Raw genomic sequence first — 20,223 nt, 5'->3', positions numbered from 1 at the left:
ACACCAAAAAAAAAAAAAAAAAAAAATTAAATAAATAAACGGAAGATTTAGCTGAGCATGGTGGTGCATGCTTGTTTTCTCAGCACTGGGGAGGCTGAGGCAGGAGGGTCTTGAATTCCAAACTACCCTGGATTACACAAATTCTAGGCTAGCCTGAACTACATAGTGAGCCCTGTGTTTCTTTACTGGAAACAAAACAAATAAGCCAGCATAGTGGCACATGCCTGTAAATCCAGCCCCCGAAAAGACTGAGGCAGGGGGATCACAAGTTGGACCCCAGCCTAGGCAATGTGGTGAGACCTTATCTCAAAATTTGGAAAGGTTCAAAGGGCATGGTGATGCACACATGTAATTCTAGCACTCAGGAGGTTGAGGCAGGAGGATCACTATGCATTTGAAGCCAGCCTGGGCTATATCTATAGCAAGATCCTGTCTCAAAAAAATAAATAAATGAAAATACATAATAAAAAGGCTTAGAAGGGGCTGGGGATTTAGCTCAGCGGCAAAGCGCCTGCCTGGCAAGCGCAAGGTCGTGAGTTCGGTTCTCGGTACCGGAGAAAAATAAAAAAAAAAAAAAAAAAAAAAAGGCTTAGGATGTAGCTCAGTGCAGAGGCTATGGGTTCAATCCGCAGTCCCAAAAAGAAAGTAGAACCACATATTACCATAATATTGGTAATTATAATGGTTAGCCAAATCTGGGCATGGTGTGCACACCTATAATCCCAACACTTGGGAAGCTGAAGCAGGAGGATCTCTCTAAGTTTGAGGCCAGCCTGGACTACATAGTGAGTCCAAGGCCAGCCTGAACTACAAAGTGCAACCCTGTCTCAAAAATACCAAATAAAAAATAAAAGAAAAGCAAAGGGAAGAAGGTAAAGTGATGAGGGAGGAAGAGAAAAAGTTCAACTTCTGTATAAAGTTAGTAATCATTTTTATAACTTCAACTTGTGTAAAAGAAAACATAATTACAGAAATGTCCTATGTGGCTTACTGTCAATTATACCTGTCTCCTTGTTCTAATAAACATAAGGACTTTTCTCCTGAGTGACTTGAACTAATAGAGGCACACAAATGAATAAGAGTGTGCAGAATCTCTAAGAAAAGCTAACAAATACAGATAGCCAAACAGATCTTTTCCTTAATCTGCCACTCCACAGAGATCACACAGCCCAAGCTATTTTTAAAAATGAAGGGCTGGAGATGTAGTGCAGTGGTAGAGTACTTGCCTATCCTGTGCAAGGCTTAGGGTTCAACTTCCAACACCAGGAGGAAGAAAATAGTGATTTTTCAATAGTGATACAAAAATCAGTTTCTCACATAATTATACTATACTGTAATGGCATCACTTTATCTTACACATCACATAAGAATCAAGGAAAAATGGTTTTGTAGCTGGGCGTGGTGGTGCATGCCTGTAATCCCAGCACTTGGGTGGCTGAGGCAGGAGGATCACTGGACATTCAAGGCTAGTTTGGGCTATGTAGTGAATTCAGTGTCTCAAAAAAAAAAAAAGTATCTTTTTGTTCTCAATCATTATTTTGTATTTTTTAATGAACTTTATTGGTATATTTTAGATATACATAATGATAACATTCGTCATAGGAAATTTGTACTTGAAGTGATATAGCTTGGAATTTTTTTTTTTTTTGGTTGTTTTCTTGTTTGTTTGTTTGTTTGTTTGTTTTGTTTTTGGTTGTTTTTTTTCCGGTACCGGGAATTGAACTCACAATGTCGCGCTTGCCAAGCAGGTGCTGTGCCGCTCAGCTAAATCCCTAGCCCCTAGCTTGGAATTTTTAACTACCTAACCGTTGAGTTATTTAAATACAGGATGACCAAAAAATGTATATTTTTTGTTAACTTTTATAATATAGCAGGAAATATAAACAGTTTTATGAAATTTATTCAGTAATTTTTCTGTGTATAGTATTTTTTTTTTTGAGACGGGTCTCACTATGTAGTTCACGCTGGCCTTGAACTCACTATGTAGCCCAGGTTTGCCTCAAACTTGCAGTGATCCTTCGGTCTCAGCCTCCCAACTGCTGAAATTGCAAGCATGCACCCCCATGCCTAGCTTGGTATATTTTAAAACATTCAGTTATACAGTGTGACATTACAATCTGCACAGTAGTACCTAATCTCTTTACAATTCTGTTTGCATTATTGTCTTTCTTTAAAGAACACACTTTACACTGTTGTGATTGCCTTTTTTCTTTGTCTGTCTGAGACAGTGTCTCGCTATGCAGTTCAGGCTGGCCTTGAGTTCATTTTGTAGCCCAGATTGGTCTCGAACTTGCAACGATCCTCCTGCCTCAGCCTCCTGAATGCTGGGATTACAGGTGTGCACCACCATGCCCAGCTGTGATTGCCTTTCCTTTTCTTCTGTGGCTGGTATAATTTTAGGAAAATGTCCACCTTTAGTAAAATGTAAAATAGCATAATTTTAGTACAATTTCCACATTTAGTAAAATGTCCATTACTAAATGTAATGGTAAAGAGAATGATGGTAGACATCCTGGTGGGCATTTCTCTATCCCATGTTTTTCAATCATTTGATCTATTAGACCTAATCTAAATTGTAAACGACTGTTTGAACCCCCTTGTTTTGAATAAATGACAGACAAGTTCCATATTGTTTGGTCCAAAAGGTGCATAAGTATTATATAATAGTTCTTTTTCCTTGCTTTTTGATTACAGGATAGCTTGTCAGGTGTTGGTCACCTCTGTCAACACCTCCCATAGAATTATTATAATCATTGGTTTCATTTCTTTTTTTTTTTAAGACAGGATCTCACTTTGTAGTGCAAACTGTTCTTGAACTCACTGTGTAGCCCAGGCTGACCTCGAACTCGCTGCAATCTTCCTGCCTGCTAAGTGCTGGGATTATAAGCGTACACCACCACAACCAGCCATTTCATCTTTCAAATTCTGTCATTTCTGTATTATGAGTAGTTGACAGTAAGGGGACATCTTTTTTGTCGATTTCATAACACAGACTTTTTTTCTCTAATACTCTAACATTTCTCCCTTTTACAGTTTTTTCTTTTGGAGATCTTTTGGTACTTCTTTTTTTTTTTTTTTTTTTCATGGATATATATTTCTTTTGGTACTTCTTATTCAGTCTCACTGTCCCAAATGTGTCCATTTTGTATTGTAAAAGAGTATCACTAGCTGGGTACAGTGGCACACACCTGTAATCCCAGCACTAAGGCTGAAGCAAGAGGATCTCTGAGTTCGAGGCTATCTTGGGCTACTTAGTGAGTCCAGCCTGCACTACAAAGTGACACCCTGTCTCAGAACACGACCAAAAAAAAAAAAAAAAAAAAAAAAAGAATATCACTGAGTTTTGAAGAAGTATAAAAATTGCATCTAGCCAGGTGTGGTGGTACATGCCTGTAATCCCAGCACTTGGGAGCCTGAGGTAGGAGGATCACTGCAAGCCTGGGCTATGCCTGAACTTGGGAGCCTGAGGTAGGAGGATCACTGCAAGCCTGGGCTATGCCTGAACTTGGGAGCCTGAGGTAGGAGGATCACTGCAAGCCTGGGCTAGGCCAGCCTGGGCTATGCCTGAACTGCATAGCGAAACCTTGTGTCAAAAAAGACCAAAAAAACAAATTACATCTAATGTACTTTCAAGTTTTTATAGATTGTAGCACAAAATTATAGGTTAATTTTCACAAATAAACAAAAATTAATAAAAGAAAATCACCAGAATTTATTATTAGATTTCACTAGAAACAAACATCAAAGGTGAATACAGTGTTCAAAATAAAAAGTATAGGGGGATTTAGCTCAGTGGCACTGGTCGTGAGTTCGATTTCTGGTACCAGAAAAAATAAATAAAATAAAATAAAACAAAATAAAAAGGATAGGGGCCAAGGATATAACTCCAGCAGCACAAGCACCTGCTTGGCAAGCACAAGGTCTTCAGTTCGATTCCTGGTACCAAAAAAAAGACAACAAAACAAAAAGTATGCAAGAAATAGTCAATATAAAAGAAATAAACAAGGCTGGGGCTATAGCTTAGCAGCACAGCACCTGCATGGCAAGCGCAAGGTCCTGAGTTTGATTCTCTGGTACAAAAAAATAAAATTAAATAAACAAACAGACATCCAAGTGTATCTCATGCAAACAATCACCAGGTGAAAATGACACCTGCCCAAGCATCGCACAGAATAGTCAGTAGGTAAACAAATGTGCTATCAAAGTGACACATGGGGTAAACTGTTCAATGTTTAATAAGGAAATTGGCTTTAGATATAAGTACATCAACCTAGCCTTTCTGTTCGTAACTGTTTTTGCAAACTCCATCCACTGCTTTAAAATCTTCACATTCTAGGGCCGAGGATGTAGCTGGGTGGCATAAGCGCTTGCCTGGCAAGCCTGAGGTCATGAGTTTGATTCCCGGACCAAAAAAAAAAAACTTCACATTCTACGATCAATGTATTCATTATATATTGAAAGTAAAAACTTCACATGACTAAGTTTCTGACTTCTTCAGAACATCTTCAGTCATACAGCCTTTTTTCATTTCCTATAATTCTCCAACTTGGTTCTTTTTGTTTTTTGGTGTTTTTTGAGACAAGGTCTTGCTCTGTAGTTCAGGCTGGTCTTGAAATCACTGTATAGCCCAGGCTGACCTCAAACTCACTGTGATCCTCCAGCCTCAACCTCTTGAGTCCTAGGATTGCAGGCATGCGCCACCATGCCAGCCCACTTTGTTCTTACACCAGCTCTTGGCGGGTTTTCCTCCACTTCTCAGATCCTGTCATGACTGACAGTAACGTATGTGTTACTGGGGCTTGAACCCAGGATGTTGACACTTAGCTGCATCTCCAGACCTTCTTTAATTTGTTTTGTTTTCCTTTTATGTTGAGACAGGGCCTTACTAAATTGCCCAAGTTGAGTTTGAATTTGTGTCCTCCTGCCTCAGTCTCCCTCTAATCATGCCTGTAATCCTGGCACTTGGGAGGCTGAAACAAGAGAATCATTGCAAATTTGAGGCCAACCTGGTCTACATAGTGAGTTTGAGGCCAGTTTTGAATATATAGCAAGACCCTATTAGAAAATTAAATATATATATAATATACTTTGTAAACTAGCATGAGTTAATGAAATGTAATCAGTATAATTAGATCTTAAATTTGGGTTTCTTCTGCAAAACGGTTCAACTGTTTGGGTTTTTTAAATTTTTATTCATACTTGTTTGCAGTACATAATAATTACATTCATTTTGGGGAGTTGGTATGTGTACATAATACATCTTAATTCATTTTACATCCCATCCCCGTCTTCTTTCTCCCCCTTTTTTGTCCTCCCCCCACCTTTTGCTTACCTTTCCATTTGCAAATACGTATTTTCTTATTTCCTATTATCTTTTATTTTGCACTTTAACTTTGATATCTTTTGGGGGGTTGGTTTTTGGGGGGTTTTTTGAGACAGGGTCTCACTATGTAGTTCAGGCTGGCCTTGAATTCACTAGATTGCTAGGCTGGTGTTGAACCCATGGTGATCCTGTCTATGCTTCCCAAGTGTTGGTCGTGCACCACCACACCTGGCTTATAGTATGGTCTTGCAGTGCATCCATTTTCCTACAGATGACTCAGCTTTATCCTTCTGAATAGCAGAGTAATACTCCATTGTTTGTTAATGCCATGTTTTCTTTATCTATTCATCTGTCAGTGGACGTGTAGACTGCTTCCAAGATTTAGCTATTAGGAGTTGTGCTGCTATAAACATAGGTATGCATGCCTCACTATAATATGATGTCTTTAGCTCTTTTGGTAAGCTACCTAAAATGGAATCGTTTGGTCTAATGGATTTTTTTTTTTTTAGACAGGGTCTTACTACGCATTTCAGGCTGGTCTTGAACACACTTTGTAGCTAGGCTGGCCTCAAACTTGCAGTGATACTCCTGCCTCTTCCTCCCAAGTGCTGGGATTACAGGCATGTGCCACCACGCCCAGCTGGAATTTTTAGTTTTAGTGTTTTGAGGAATCTTCATACTGATTTCTATAGTGGTTCTACTTGTTTACGTTCCCACTAATAATACAGAATTGTTCCTTTTCCCCTGCAGGCTTGCCAGCATTTATTATTTGATTTCTTGATGATGGCCATTCATTCTAGAAGGATCCTCTTTTTTTTGAGACAGGGTCTCACTAGACTTTAGGCGGGCCTTCAACTCACTATATAGCCCAGGTTGGCCTTGAACTCATGACAGTCTTCCTGCCTCAGCCTCCTGAGCACTAGGATTACAGGCATGTACCACCACAAGCCAGGATCCTCTTTTCTAAAAGGATTTCCAGACTATTTGTAAAATTAAAAGTACTTGATACCTTGTCCCAAACAGTGCATTTAAGATGTCATCTGTTGGCCACTGTGTTCTCTCTTGCATGGTGGCCTGCCCTCACGCTGTAGGGTATACTTCTTTTCCCACTTTTACCGGCCTAAACTCTCTGCAGAGCTTTTTTGTTTTCTTTAATAAAACTTTACTACCATTAAAACGAAAAAAAGATATCACCCACTGTAAGTGGAAATAGTGATGCCTGCCTATAATTCTTGCACTGGTATGGCTGAAGCAGTAAAATCATGACCTTTGCATAGGGAGTTCAAGGCCAGACTGGACTACCTTAGCTGGACCGTGTCTCAGAAAAATAAGGTAATCTAACCCACTGTTAAATTACACACTAGGTGTCTATTGTTTATGTTGGACTACAAAAGAAATTTCATTGCTTCTATTTCTCATTCTTTTCTGATTACAGTCCAAAGAGCCGATTGATCCAGTTAAAGAAAGAAAAGCTAGAGTACACTCCAGGAGAGCATGAATATGGATTATTTCCAGCCCCCATTCATGTTGGTGAGTATTAAGCCCACACAGTATATTGCTAAGAGGAAATTATGATTCTTGGGATTTGAGGGAAGTGTTTTTGTATTTTTCGTTACTATATCTTCTTCTCTTATGGCTTACCATTTAATTTTCTTAATTAAATCTTTACCATTTAATTTTCACTGTCTGTGAAGAATTCTGTACATTGTTTGATAGGTACAGAGTGAACACGGCATAAATCTTGTCCATTGGAGTTTTAATAAATAATACTGTAACTTAGCTTTTGGTTCTAGTACATATGTCATCTAAGAAAAATCTAGTAGCAGTTCAGCTTCAAATATTTTCCATGTTCAAAAGGAATTAGATGATTTATGTATTTATAATAAAGGACCAGCTGCTTTCCCTAATCATCAGTCTGCTTGAAAATGGAGCAGGATTTGTCTTTCTTTTCAGTTTCTGAGAGAATGTCAAAGATTTGTTTAGCACTTGGGTAATAGTAACTTGGAGGATCAATGCCCCCAACCCTTGTTTTTGAGACTGGATCTCTCTTAGTTCCCCAGGCTTGCTCAGTCTCCCAGAGTGCTGGGATTATAAGCATACACCACTATGTCAGCTAATTTTTACTTGATAAACTTAGTAGTAAGATTTCACAGACCCAGCAAGACATTTCACAAACCCATAATCCAGCATTCTGGAAATCCAAGACAGGAGGGTCGCAAGTGTGAGCCCAGACAGGGTAAGCTTGAGGGACCTTGTTTCAGAAGGACTGGGGATGAAGCTCAGTGCAAAGCTCAGTCCAACCTTCACTACTGGAAAACAAATTAGTAAAAGTTGTCTAGGCTGTACCAAGTTCCTCCCACTTCTCAACCCCTCATCTAGTCTGTCTCCAAGTTCTGTTACTTTGTTGCTGAAAGACTTGCAAATTCCATTGCAGTCACGGACATCTGTGCCATCATTATCTTCTCTTTGATCTGCTGTGGTACCCTGTGTCTTACTCCCTTTTGTTATAACAAAATTCCTGAGGCTGGATGTTTTATAATGAAAAGATGTATTAATTCACAGTTCTGGAGGTCTAAGCAAAATCCTGGCTTCTACTCACCTTCTGGTAAGGACCTCATGACATATTTTATCGCATGACCACCAGTGTGCAAAAGAGACCAAAGATACCATTGGCAGGCTGTTTTGTAACAACCTGATGCCATGGTGACTAATTTCATCCCCTAAGTTCCAACCCTCTCTCTAGAGACCTAATCCAGTTTCTCAAGAAAGACATTAACCCATTCATAAGAGTAGCATCCCCATGATCTAATTTTTGTGACACTGAGGTTGGAACCTAGGGGCACTCTACCATTCAGCTACATCTCCGGTCTTTCTTATTTTTTTGAGACAGGATTGTCCAGGTTGGCCTCCAACTCAGTGGGTCAGGTTGGCTCTGAACTCATTGTGTAGTGTAGGCTGCTCTCAAACTTGCAGTGATCCTCCTGCCTCAGCCTCCCAAGTGCTGGGATTACCCGGCTCTATATGAATTTTTGTAGGGGCAAATAGCACCTTATTTCTACCAGATCTTTCTCCTTCCATCCTTGGATTCTCTCCCAACTCATTGTCACTCCACACAGCAAAGAAAAAAATTATTTTCAGACTTAACCAACATTGCAAAAAAAAAAAAACAAACAAACCAGCATCACAGTACTTAAAACCTTTTAAGACAGGCATGCTGGTGCACACCTGTAATCCCAGCATTTGGAAGACTGAAGAAGGAAGATCACCAGGAGTTGAATGCCAGCCTGGGCTACGTAAAAAAGAAGAAAAAAATTCTAAAAAGGATTAGTGGTTCACCATCAGGGTAAAATACAAACTTCTTATTGTGTTTCTAAGAGTGATCTATCCCCAGGTAGCCCATCTTTCCTCATCTGTCTAGCCCTAGCTCTCGCTTGTTTACTGTGGTTTTTGTTTTATTGTTGGGATTTTTTTGTTTGTTTTGGTTATGGTTTATTGAGACAGAGTCTCACTATGTAGTTCAAACTGGCCATAAAATCACTATGTACCCCAGGCTGGCCTCAAACTCTCAGTGATCCTCCTGTCCCAGCCTCTGAAGTGCTGGGATCACTGTATTGTTTTATAGTGCCCTTCTTTCAGTTTCTAGGACATAATAAGCCCTTTCCCACCAGAGGATCGTTATGCTTACTATTCCTGTTGTCTTAGAAGCTCTTCTTCACACTCTTCCTGTGACCAGTTTCTTTACATGCTTTAAGGGTAAACTTACTGTATCAACATAAATACCATTTTCTTTAAAAATGATTTTCCAGGGCTGGGGATTTAGCTCAGCAGCAAAGCACCTGCCTGGCAAGCACAAGGTCATGAGTTCGATTCCTGGTACCAGAAGAAAAACAAAAAACAAAAAAATAAAAATGATTTTCCTGATTATCTCACCAGTGGAAGGCCTCTCCCTTTATATGAGACTGTAACAACTTATTTCATTCTAGAGTCTATAATTAAAGTATTCTGCTCATGCATTTATAATCTGCCCCCCCTTTGTCTGGCTGTGTAGTACAGGCTGGCGTGGAGCACAGGATGATACTCCTGCCTCAGCCTCCTGATTGTTGGGATTACACGGGTCTGCCACTGTGGGGTCCCTCATTAAATTATAAACTCCCAAGAGTGCAGGATTGTTGACTTTTTCTGCTTTGATTTCCCAGTGCCTATATATAACAGAAGCGTAACATATATTTATTATACAAATGAAAGTAGAAGAAAACAGGATAAATTATTCCATATAGTATTCAGGGTTTTTTTTTTCTCTCACTCTCTCATAATGAATCTGGACAAACAGACTTGCTTTAAGGGATTGGAGGGCCAGGCGTAGTGGCACACACCTGTAATCCCAGCACTTTCGCTGCTGAGGCGGGAGGATCACTTCAGAGTTCAAGGCTAGCCTTGGGCTACATATTGAGTCCAGGATAGCCTGAACTAGTAGTGAGACCCTGTGTCCAAAAAAAAAAAAAAAAAGTTGATCCTATCCCTCATACTATTCTCTTCCAGTATGACTCTCTGGGCCCTCTTTTGAGACAGGGTCTTGCCATGTAATTCAGGCTGGACTTGAAGCGATTCTCCTGCTTCAGCCTCCAGAATGCGAGGATCACAGGCATGTACCACCACACCTGGCCCTAGGACCCACTTGATTTGGGAGCTCTTCTCAGCCTATAATTAACTAATATTTTTCTTCTTTCCCAACCCCCTAGATTACAGCACCACCATTGTTTTTAAATCAACAGGCATAAACAAGTCCTACAATAAAAATTAGCTTGCCTTAATTATTCTGTGGGTTTAATTAATAGCTAGATAATTTATACTTCTCTAATAAAAATAAGAATAAATATCATATTCTCTAGGCTTAGTGTCAGAATTCTTTGAAACAGCCTTTTGTTTTTACGGTGAGATAATAGTTTTGGAGTCAGATTCTCAGCAGACTTAGTTCTTTCCTAAAAGAAAAATAAATAGGCTTTAGCCGGGCGTGGTGGCACACGCCGGTAATATCAGCACTCCTCGGGAGGCTGAGGCAGGGGGAGGCTGAGGCAGGAGGATCGTTGTGAGTTCGAGACCAGCCTGGGCTACAAAGCGAGCTCAAGGCCAGCCTGAACTGCATAGTGAGACCCTGTCTCAAAATAAATAAATAAATAAATAGATAGGCTTTGAAAATAAGAACTGAAGCATCATATAGTGGTGCACACTATAATCCCAGCTATTCAGTAGGCGAAGACAGGACGATCACAAACTCAAGGCCTTCTTGAGCAATTTGGTGACATCTTTTCTCAAATTAAAAAATAAAAATGGCTCGGATGTAGTGCAGAGGTAGATCCACTATAGACTTGATCTTCATGATTAGAAAAAAACAGTTAAGTCCCATTTAAGGAAAATACGGCTATTTTAGTCCTACCAGTTTTGGGAAATTGGCTGAGCTAGATCTCGGAATAAAGCTTTGCATTGTCCAAGGGGATAAAGGGTCCTCTAAATTCCGGGGAAGATAGTATTAGTGATGGAAAAGCATTATGTCTGTCACATCCCTGAGATAAATAGTAATGTATCTCTAGTCCCCACTTTAATCTATTACTAAGACTTAAGTAATCTATTACTAAAACTTGTTTGTACTCAGTGACCTGTGGAAACACAGAGCTCTTGGGGTAAGGGATCTTTTTTTTTTTTTTTTTTAAGATATATATATATATATATATAACTATATATATAGTTCAGCCAGGCCTTGAACCTGAAGTGATCTGCCTGGTTCAGCCTCCCAAGAACAGGGATTATAGGCATGAGCCACCATGCCTGGCTAGGAGGTGATTTTATAGTCAGAAACTACTTAAAATCAATTTATTGCAGGATAGTTGTTTTGCTTTGTTTTCTGGACAGTCCTATATTGTTGCTCAGATAATATTATTAAGTAATTTTTTTTTTTTTTTTAAGACGGGGTCTTGCTATGTAGTTCAGGTGGGCCTTGAGCTGACTTTGCAGCCAGGCTGGTCTCAAACTCACAACAGTCCTCCTGCCTCAGCCTCCCTAATACTGGGATTACAGCCTCCAAATACTGCGCCACAATGACTGGCTTGCTCAAATAATATTAAGATGGGGGGAAAAACTAGTGGCTTTAACAGATTATTTTGTGTATCATGTAAACAAAAAACATGATTTTTTGTTTGTTTTTGTCTTTTTGAGACAGGGTCTCACTATGCAGTTCAGGCTGGCCTTGACTTCACTTTGTAGCCTAGGCTGGTCTCAAACTCAGAACGATCCTCCTACCTCAGCATCCTGAGTGCTGGGATTACAGATGTGCATCAGCCAGACCTAGTTTATCTTTGCCATAATAATTATATGAATAAAATAGTTACATAAATCAAATAATGATGCATGTTACCATTTATGGAGTCCTATTTAAGCATAAAGTAAAATTAGTTTAAATATTTCTAAAGACTAGGGATATGTAGCTCAGTAGTAGAGTGTTTATGTAGCATATACAACACCATAGTTTAATCCTAGCACCACAAAAAAAAAAAAGAAAGGGAAATTCTGTAAAGAAGTTCATCTCATTACAGAAATACCTGGGGCTTTTTTGTTGTTGTTTTTGGTATATGAGATAGGTTCTCCCTGTGTAATCCAGGCTGGCCTTATTTAGTCCAGGCTGACCTCAAACTCAGGGCAATCCTCCTGCCTCAGCCTCCTGAGCATTGGGATTACAGGTATGCACCACCAGGCCTGATTCAGAAGTTTACCTTTTAAGATAAATATGTACTTAACACAGTGTATGTTGTTCCCTTAAATTTGTGGTCAGTTGATCATTTTTTTGCTTATTGTACTAGGGATTTAACCCAAGAATGTTCTACCACTGAGCTGTATCCTCAGCTTTTTTATTCTCCTTGACACAAGATCTCACTAAGTTGCCCAGGCTGGCCTTGAATTTATGATTCTTCTGTGACCACCCCTATACCTGGGATAACAGGCTTGTGCTACTACACCCACCTCAGTTTGTCTTCAACAAGAGTGCTAAAATAATAAGGAAAGAATAATTATTCAACAGACAATTCTGTATTAACATATACACACAAAAGAATAAAATTGGACCTCTGTTTCATACCGTATACAAAAATTAGCTTAAAATGGCTCATCAGCAGCAAGAGGTCACAAGATTTCATCATGCTACTCTGAATGTCACCCAGTTTAAAACTTGTGAATTGTTTATTTTTGGAATTTTCCATTTAATATTTTTGCAACAGTGCTAACTGCAAGTAAAATAATCTTGGAAAGCAAAACCACAATAAAGGGAGCTACTATATCAAGTAAGAGATTTGTTTCTGTATGTCCAGAAACTCTTAATAATAAACAGGTTTAGTAGGTTGGTTAGTTTTTTGACACAAGGTCTTACTGTGTAGTCCAATCTGGCCTTGAACTCACTGTGTAATTTAAGCAAGCCTTGAACTCTCAGTCTTCTTGGCTGAGTCTCCCACATGCTGAGATTACAGGTATGTATGTGTCACCATACCCAGCTTGGACAGTTGTTTTGCTTTGTTCTGTTTTGTTTTTGAGACAAGGTCTCACTGTGCGGTGCAGGCTGGCCTGGAACTCATGTAGCCCAGGCTGGCCTCAAGCTCACTTCCTGCCTCAGCCTCCCGAGTGCTGGAGGTGTGTGTCACCGTGCCCAGTTTTATTGTTTTGTTTTAGGGGTTTTTATTTTGTTTTTTTTAGCCAGTTTGTCACTAAGGACATTGGGCTCCCTTGAACTCACTACTGCATATATCTCAGGCTGGCCTTGAATTTACTGGATCTCCTGCCTCTGCCTCCTGATTGCTGGGATTATAAGTATAGCTGCCTTGCCCAGCTAACAGTTTTTAATAAGGAATTTCATGGGCCTATAATTTAAATTCTGACAGTGCCATCAATTAGCTGGACAAGGTGATACAAGCCTGTGACCCAGCTATGTGAAAGACTGAAGCAGGAAGACTAAATTTTAGACCAGCAACTTAGTGCGACCCTGTCTTGAATACAGTGACCCCAAAATAAAAATCTGTAAGATAAAATTAAAATAAAATAGCTTGGGGTTATAGCTTAGTGGTAGAGTACCTCAGGTTTGAGCTCCACTACTGCAAAAAGAAAAGAAAATTCATCAGGCGTGGTGGTACATGCCTGTAATCCCAGCACTCAGGAGGCTGAGGCAGGAGGATTGTTGTGGGTTCGAGACCAGCCTGGGATACAAAGTGAGCTCAAGGCCAGCCTGAACTGCATAGCGAGACCCTGTCTCAAAAAAGCCAAAAAGAAAAGAAAAGAAAAGAAAATGATCTCAATTGTAAGATGCACTATCACTTTTTTATTAAGAAAGAAAATTCCTTTTTTTTCTTTCTTTCTTTTTTTTTCTACAGAGTAGGAAGAATTTATTGAGTGAAAGAAAAGCTTCTGAGAGAGATAGACGGTGGCCCCAAAAATGGGTTGTCCCGAGAAAGAAAATTCTGCCATTATTATAAATATTGTAATTGACTATCAATGAAAGATAGTGTTTTCAAAAATGCAGATGAAATGTGGGTGGGAAATATACCTTATGGTTAGATAGCAAAAAGGGAATAATGTATGATAATAAACATTTCTTTTTCCCAGTTTTTTTGAGACAGGGTCTCACTGTATAGTCCTGAATTCAAGGCTGGCCTTGAATTCAGTTTGTAGCCCAGGCTGGCTTTGTGCCTGAGAGTGCTGGAATTACTGGAGTGTGCCACCATGTCCAGCTGTAAAATGCTTTCTAAGTACTTCCAGTGCATAGTGAAGGTAGTTAAGAGGATGTGACATTCCCAGATTTTTATTACAAATGGGAAACACAAAACCAGAGATCTGTAACTAATTGTTCTACATTACTGTTAACACTGTGTATAGATAGGCCTTTGAGGCTGGGGTTTGGGACCCGGTGAATAATACTTCAGGCCTATTATAACACAGGGAGCTGAAACTGAACTCCTATATTAAAAGCTAAACCATTTCCTCAAATTTAATAAGCCTAGATAAACAGAGATATGCTTTGTTCTGGAATTGGAAACCTCTATCCTTACATTTGGGGCAGTCCAAGTCATACTAACATTATATTTTATTGTAAAATTTAATAAATTGTAAACTTTTTACTTTCTGACTTTAAGGATTACTATAAAGCTGTTGAATCAAAGCTGTCAGCTGAGTGTGGTGGCACACACCTGTAATCCCAGCTTCTTGGGATTGCAGTAAAATTGCTAGTTTGAGGCCAGCCTAGGCAAGTTAGCAAGATGATCTCTCAAATAAAATTTCAAAACAATAACCTAGGGTGTGGCGCAGTGGCAGAGTGCTTGCCTCGCATGCCTGAGCCCCTGGGTTCAATTCCTAGTACAAAAAAAAAGTATTAGATCTGTTAAGCAGAGTATATGCCTAGAAATACGAAAATTTTTTTTCTTTTTTTTTTTTTCCCCCTTTTTCTTTTTTTTTGGTGGGGTGGTGCTAGGAATCGAACTCAGGACCTTGCACTTGCCAGGCAGGTGCTTCTGCCACTGAGCTATATCCCCAGTCATGCCCAGAAATAGACCCATAGTTTCTCTCATTTTCTTTTTTTTTTTTTCATTTTCTTGTTACAAAGTTCCCAACACAGTCCACTACAGAAAATAACATCCTTTCAATGATGCTAGAACTGAATGTTCTTATGAAAAACACTTCAACTTTGATGCTTACTTCATATCATGCACAGTGTTGATTTGACTTAGATTACAATATAAATGTAAAAATTAAAAATATAATGATACAGGAAATAGAAACTCTCAACCTGAACAATGTCTGGGACGAGTTCGTGTTCTCTAAAATCGAAGAATGAATTTTAGGAACAACGGAGGTTAAGAGCAGAACGTATTTATTAAGGGAAAGAAAGCTTCTGTCCAAGAGAGGGACAGAAGGGTGATCTGTGTGGGTTGCCCAAGACTGTCTTTTCTAGGGACTTTTATAGAGCAAAACTATAAGGTGAGGCAGGTCCAAGGTAGGGGGAAAAATGGGAAATCACAAGGTGGACATGAGGTGGGACAAAACTGTGGTCAGCCAATAAGAATTGTTCAGGTAAAATTGATTAAATTGGGATTATCTCTTTTTTTTTTTTTTTTCCCTGGGTACCGGCAGTCGAACTTAGGACCTTGCACTTGCCAGGCAGGTGCTTGTGCCACTGAGCTATATCCCTGACCTAAATTGGGATCAAATGGGGAAGTGAGTCATGTAACAAGCAGGCATGAGTACAGAACAGGGGCTTTTCCTGTAGGGGGTTGGGTCAGTGACTCTCCAAGGTAATTACTACCTATTTAATATATCAGTCCCTGAGGTCCATCTCTAGGGAGATATGTGGGTGTGTTTATTTAATCTTTTGTTTTGAGATCTGGCCCCCCCGGCAAGTACCACCTCTATTTGCAAGAAGATATCTTGTTTTCTTACTGGCCTCTTTGAGGGCCTGGCCCTGTCTGACTGCCTGTAATATTTCTGTCTAACTCAGCAGCCTACAGCAATAAGACTTCTAAAGGAAAGAATAGGGTGGCTAGGTATAGTGGATTATACACCTATAATCCCAGGATTTAGAAGTCTGAAGCAGGAGGATCCCTGCAAAGTGAGTTCAGGGTCTTAGGATGTGGCTCGGTAGTAGATTTCTTGCCTCATATGCACAAAGCCCTGGGTTTGATCCCCAGCACCATCAACCAAAAAAAAAAAGATTTAGCCAGATACAGTGGCTGTAATCCCAACACTCGGGAGTCTGAGGCAAGAGAATCATTGCAAGTTCAAGGCCGGCCTGGGCTACAAAGTGAGCTCAAGGCCTGCCTGAACTACATAGTGCAGCCTTGTCTCAAAAAGACAAAAACAAGGTGAGTTCAGGTCCAGCCTGAACTACATAGTAAAACACTGTCTCAAAAAGACCACAAAAAAGCAAGCAAGCAAGCATAGGATACTATCTTCGTGACATGTGTAACTAAACATTTCAACTATTGATTAATCATACCTTAACAAAATATAAAACTACTTGCCCAAAGATGTCATTACAGTAACAAAGTGGCAGTGCATAAACTGGAATAAAATATTGAAAAATTGTATATGTCCTGAATACAGAAAGGACAATAGGAGCCCAACTTTAGATGAACTAAAGATTGAAACACAAACTTCAAAGAAAATATACATTGGGCCAGACAATGTATATTGTCACATGACGAAAACCTCAACATCACAGCCACCAGGAAAGTGTAAATTCAAATCTTAATGAGAGACCACACGTCTACCTAAGTGGCTAAAATTAAAAATAACAGTCAACACCACATGCTGGCAATGATAGCAAACATCCAAAATGTTCATATATCAGTGGTGGAAGAGTGAAACGCACATTTTTTTTAAAAGGCTGGCTAGGTGTGGCAGGAGGATGGCCATGAGTTCAAGATTAGACTGAGCTATAAAGACTCTATTTCAAAAAAACAGTAAATAAATAAGCTCTGGCATCTTCTTAAAAATTAAACACCTACCCAAGAGAAACAGATACATATTTCTTTTCTTTTTTACATATTTCCATAGGAATGTTCATAGTAGCTTCATTTTGAATGACACTGAACTTATAGACATTCCAGGTAGTTATCAGTAGAAGAAAAGAGAAACTGATATATTTGTATAGTAATTACTGGCTAGCAAGATAAAGGAAAAATTATGATAGATGCACTTCACTTTTAAAATGAAGTAATATACTTTATTGTTTATGATAAGTACAGGTAACATAAAGATATATTAAAGAGCCGGTCATGGTGGCACATGCCTATAATCCCAGCACTCGGGAGGCTGAGGCAGGAGGATCATTGTGAGTTTAAGGCCAGCCTGGGCTACAAAGTGAATTCAAGGCCAACATGAACTGCATAAAGAGACCCTGTCTCAAAAAAACAAAAAATAAAAAATAAAAAAAAATTAGAAAAAAAAATGAAGGGAGGGACCAGGGTCTCACTATATAGCCCAGGGATCACAGGGGTATGTCAACACAGGCTTCTCATTCCTATAGTCCCATCCTTCGAAAGACTTAGTTACCATAAATTCAATTCTCTTACCCCTTCCCTGTGACTATCTCAAGAATCTTTTTTACAAGAATAAGGGAAATCCACAAGAGCTTTTATTTCATCAGATTTTTAAATGGATAGTCCTTTGGGTTTTGGTTTTGTTTGGGTGCTAGGACTCGAACCTAACACCTCATGTACATTAATGAACACACTATCACTGAATTATATCCCTACTCTCATTTTCCATTTTTTAAAATAAGGATTAGCTAAAGAATCATTTTTTCCAAATGAAGATTTTCTAAGTAGGTTCCCCTGGGACATCAGTTTCAGCTGAAGTTAACCAAAAGAATCTCTCTTTTTTGGTCTTTTTTGATACAGGATTTCATTATGCAGTCCAGGCTGGCCTTGAGCTCACTTTGTAGACAAGGCTGGCCTTGAACTCACAACGATCCTCTTGCCTCAGCCTCCCAACTGCTGGGATTACAGTCATGCAGCACCATGCCCAGCAGGAATCTCTTTAGATGGCTCTTTTTTGGGGTTGTGGGGGAGACAGGGTCTTTATGTAGTTCAGGCTGGCCTTGAACTCACTATATACCCCAGGCTGCTCTTAAACTTGAAGCAGGCCTCCTGCCTCAACCTTCCAAGAGCTAGGATTACAGACATGCACCACCACATTGGGCCTTCTTGACCTTTTTTTGAAAGAAATTATTTACTTTTAAGAATCAGTGAGGGGGGGCTGGGGATTTAGCTCAGCGGCAAAAGCGCCTGCCTGGCAAGCACAAGGTCGTGAGTTCGGTTCCCGGTACCGGAGAAAAACCAAGAATCAGTGAGGGCCAGGTGTGGTGGCACCCGCCTATAGTCCTAGTAGTCAGGAGACAGACAGGAGGATAGCCAGGAATTCAAGGCCAGCCTGAACTACATAGGAAACCTTGTCTAAAAAAAAAATTTTTTTTTAGGGCCAGGGATGTAGCTCAGTGGCATAAGCGCTTGCCTGGCAAGCCTGAGGTCATGTGTTCAATTCCCGGTACCAAAACAAAAAAAAAAATTTTTTTTTTTTAAAGAGTCACTCAATACAGGCAAATTGTGTCTTAAAAGAAGTCTTAAATTTATGAACAGCTAGACATAGTGGCACACACCTTTTTTTGGGGGGGGGTCTTTTTGAGACAGGGTCTCTCTGTGCAGATCATCATGAGTTCAAGGCCAGCTAGGGCTACACAGTGAGTTCAAGGCAAGCCTGAATGACAGAGTGAGACCGTGTCTCAAAAAAAAAAATGCCACCACCACCAAAAAAAACTGAAAATTTTTTTGTAGTGAACACATAGTATCCCATCATCTAGATTCTATTACATTTTGCATTATTAGATTTATCAACCATCTGTATATACATGTTTTAATCTATTTTTAGATCTACTCTAAACTGCAGCCAGGCATGATGGCACACACCTATAATCCCAGCACTCCGGAGGCTGAGGCAGGAGAATTGTTTTGAGTTTGAGACCAGCCTGGGCTCCAAAGTGAGCTCAAGGCCAGCCTGAACTGCACAGGGAGACCCTGTTCCAAAAAGACAAAATAAATAAGTAAAATTAAGTAAACTGCAGACATCAGTATACCTCCTAGGGTTGCAGATGAAGCTTCGTGGTAGTGTTTGCCTAGCACAGTTGATGCCCTAGGTTTGATCCCTTTATGCTCTTTCCCTTTTAGTCCCACCATGTATCACTCCTTTTAGAACTTATATAAAGAGCTCATGCTATAATACTCTTCTAAAACTTGGTGAATATATTGTGTTTCCATGTGAGTACATATATACGTCATTTTAGAGCTTTTATATCTGCTTTGTTGGTTTTTTTTGTTTTGTTTTGGTGGTAGTATTGGGGGTTGAACTCAGGGCTGCACATGTGCTAGACGAGATCTACCACAGAACCAAATCTCCAGCCCATCTACTTTTTCAGCACAGGCTTCCTATTTATACTTTCAGCTATGATGCACTGTCAACAAATGGTCTCTAGTCTTGTACCAGTAATAACCCCAGAGAGTTCGAGACCAGCCTGGGCTACAAAGTGAGCTCAAGGCCAGCCTGAACTGCATAGCGAGACCCTGTCTCATCTCAAAAGACCAAAAAAAAAAAAAAAAAAGATTTAAAATATTACCTTAATTCCATGAGTGATTTTTCCCCTGGATATATTGTACTTAGCTGGGGAGATAGCTCAGCAGCACAAGCACCTGCCTAGCAAGCACAAGGTCCTGAGTTCAATTCCTAGTGCCCAAAACAAAAAGATACATAGTACCTGTAGTTTATGATACTATATCATCAGCCTTATCTCACCAGTAAACTCATTATTTACTAGAATAAATAACATTTTATCCAAAAAAAGACTTACTTTATGAAGACTTTATTTTACATTTTCACATTTTCACTCTTTAATGTCTGATCTAATAGAAAACAGCTGGTTTCTAATGTTTTTGCATTCAGTCTGTTGTGATTTGGGGGGAGTGTAAGTAGATGAAGAAATGACCTCACATATATGCAGTATGTTACAGTATGTTGTTGGAAAAGAGAGGAATATTTCATTATTCCTTTTTTTTTTGACAATGGGAATTGAACTCAGGGTCTCGCACTTGCCAGGCAGGCACTGTGCCACTTACATCCCCAGCCCAAGAAAGACATATTTTAGAAACAATTCAGATAATTGTTGATGCTCTAAAACTGTAGATATCGTATGAAAAGCGTAAATGTGACAGTTCCTTAAAATTTAATTGCAGTTGCAGGGCTGGGGATACAGCTCAGTGGCACAAGCGCCTTCCTGGCAAGTGCAAGGTCCTGAGTTTGATTTCTGGTATCAAAAAAAAAAAAAA

The 20,223-nt window shown here is 39.6% G+C and overlaps 1 protein-coding gene across 3 annotated transcripts in view; it reads left to right on the top strand.

Moving 5' to 3' along the window:
* Positions 1–20,223, top strand: part of Ash1l (ash1 (absent, small, or homeotic)-like (Drosophila)) — a 171,752-nt gene that overhangs the window by 118,207 nt on the left and 33,322 nt on the right. For all 3 annotated transcript variants that reach the window (XM_013508235.1, XM_013508236.1, XM_013508234.1), the window contains exon 7: positions 6,759–6,853. In XM_013508235.1, coding sequence (XP_013363689.1) covers positions 6,759–6,853 — 95 coding nt within the window. The remainder of the gene's footprint in view (positions 1–6,758; positions 6,854–20,223) is intronic.

This window comes from Chinchilla lanigera, unplaced genomic scaffold (assembly GCF_000276665.1).
Source record: "Chinchilla lanigera isolate Chin_1 unplaced genomic scaffold, ChiLan1.0 scaffold00144, whole genome shotgun sequence".
Lineage (NCBI taxonomy): Eukaryota > Metazoa > Chordata > Mammalia > Rodentia > Chinchillidae > Chinchilla > Chinchilla lanigera.
The sequence above is the reverse complement of the archived record's forward strand: the minus strand, read 5'-3'. Positions and strand labels throughout refer to the sequence as shown.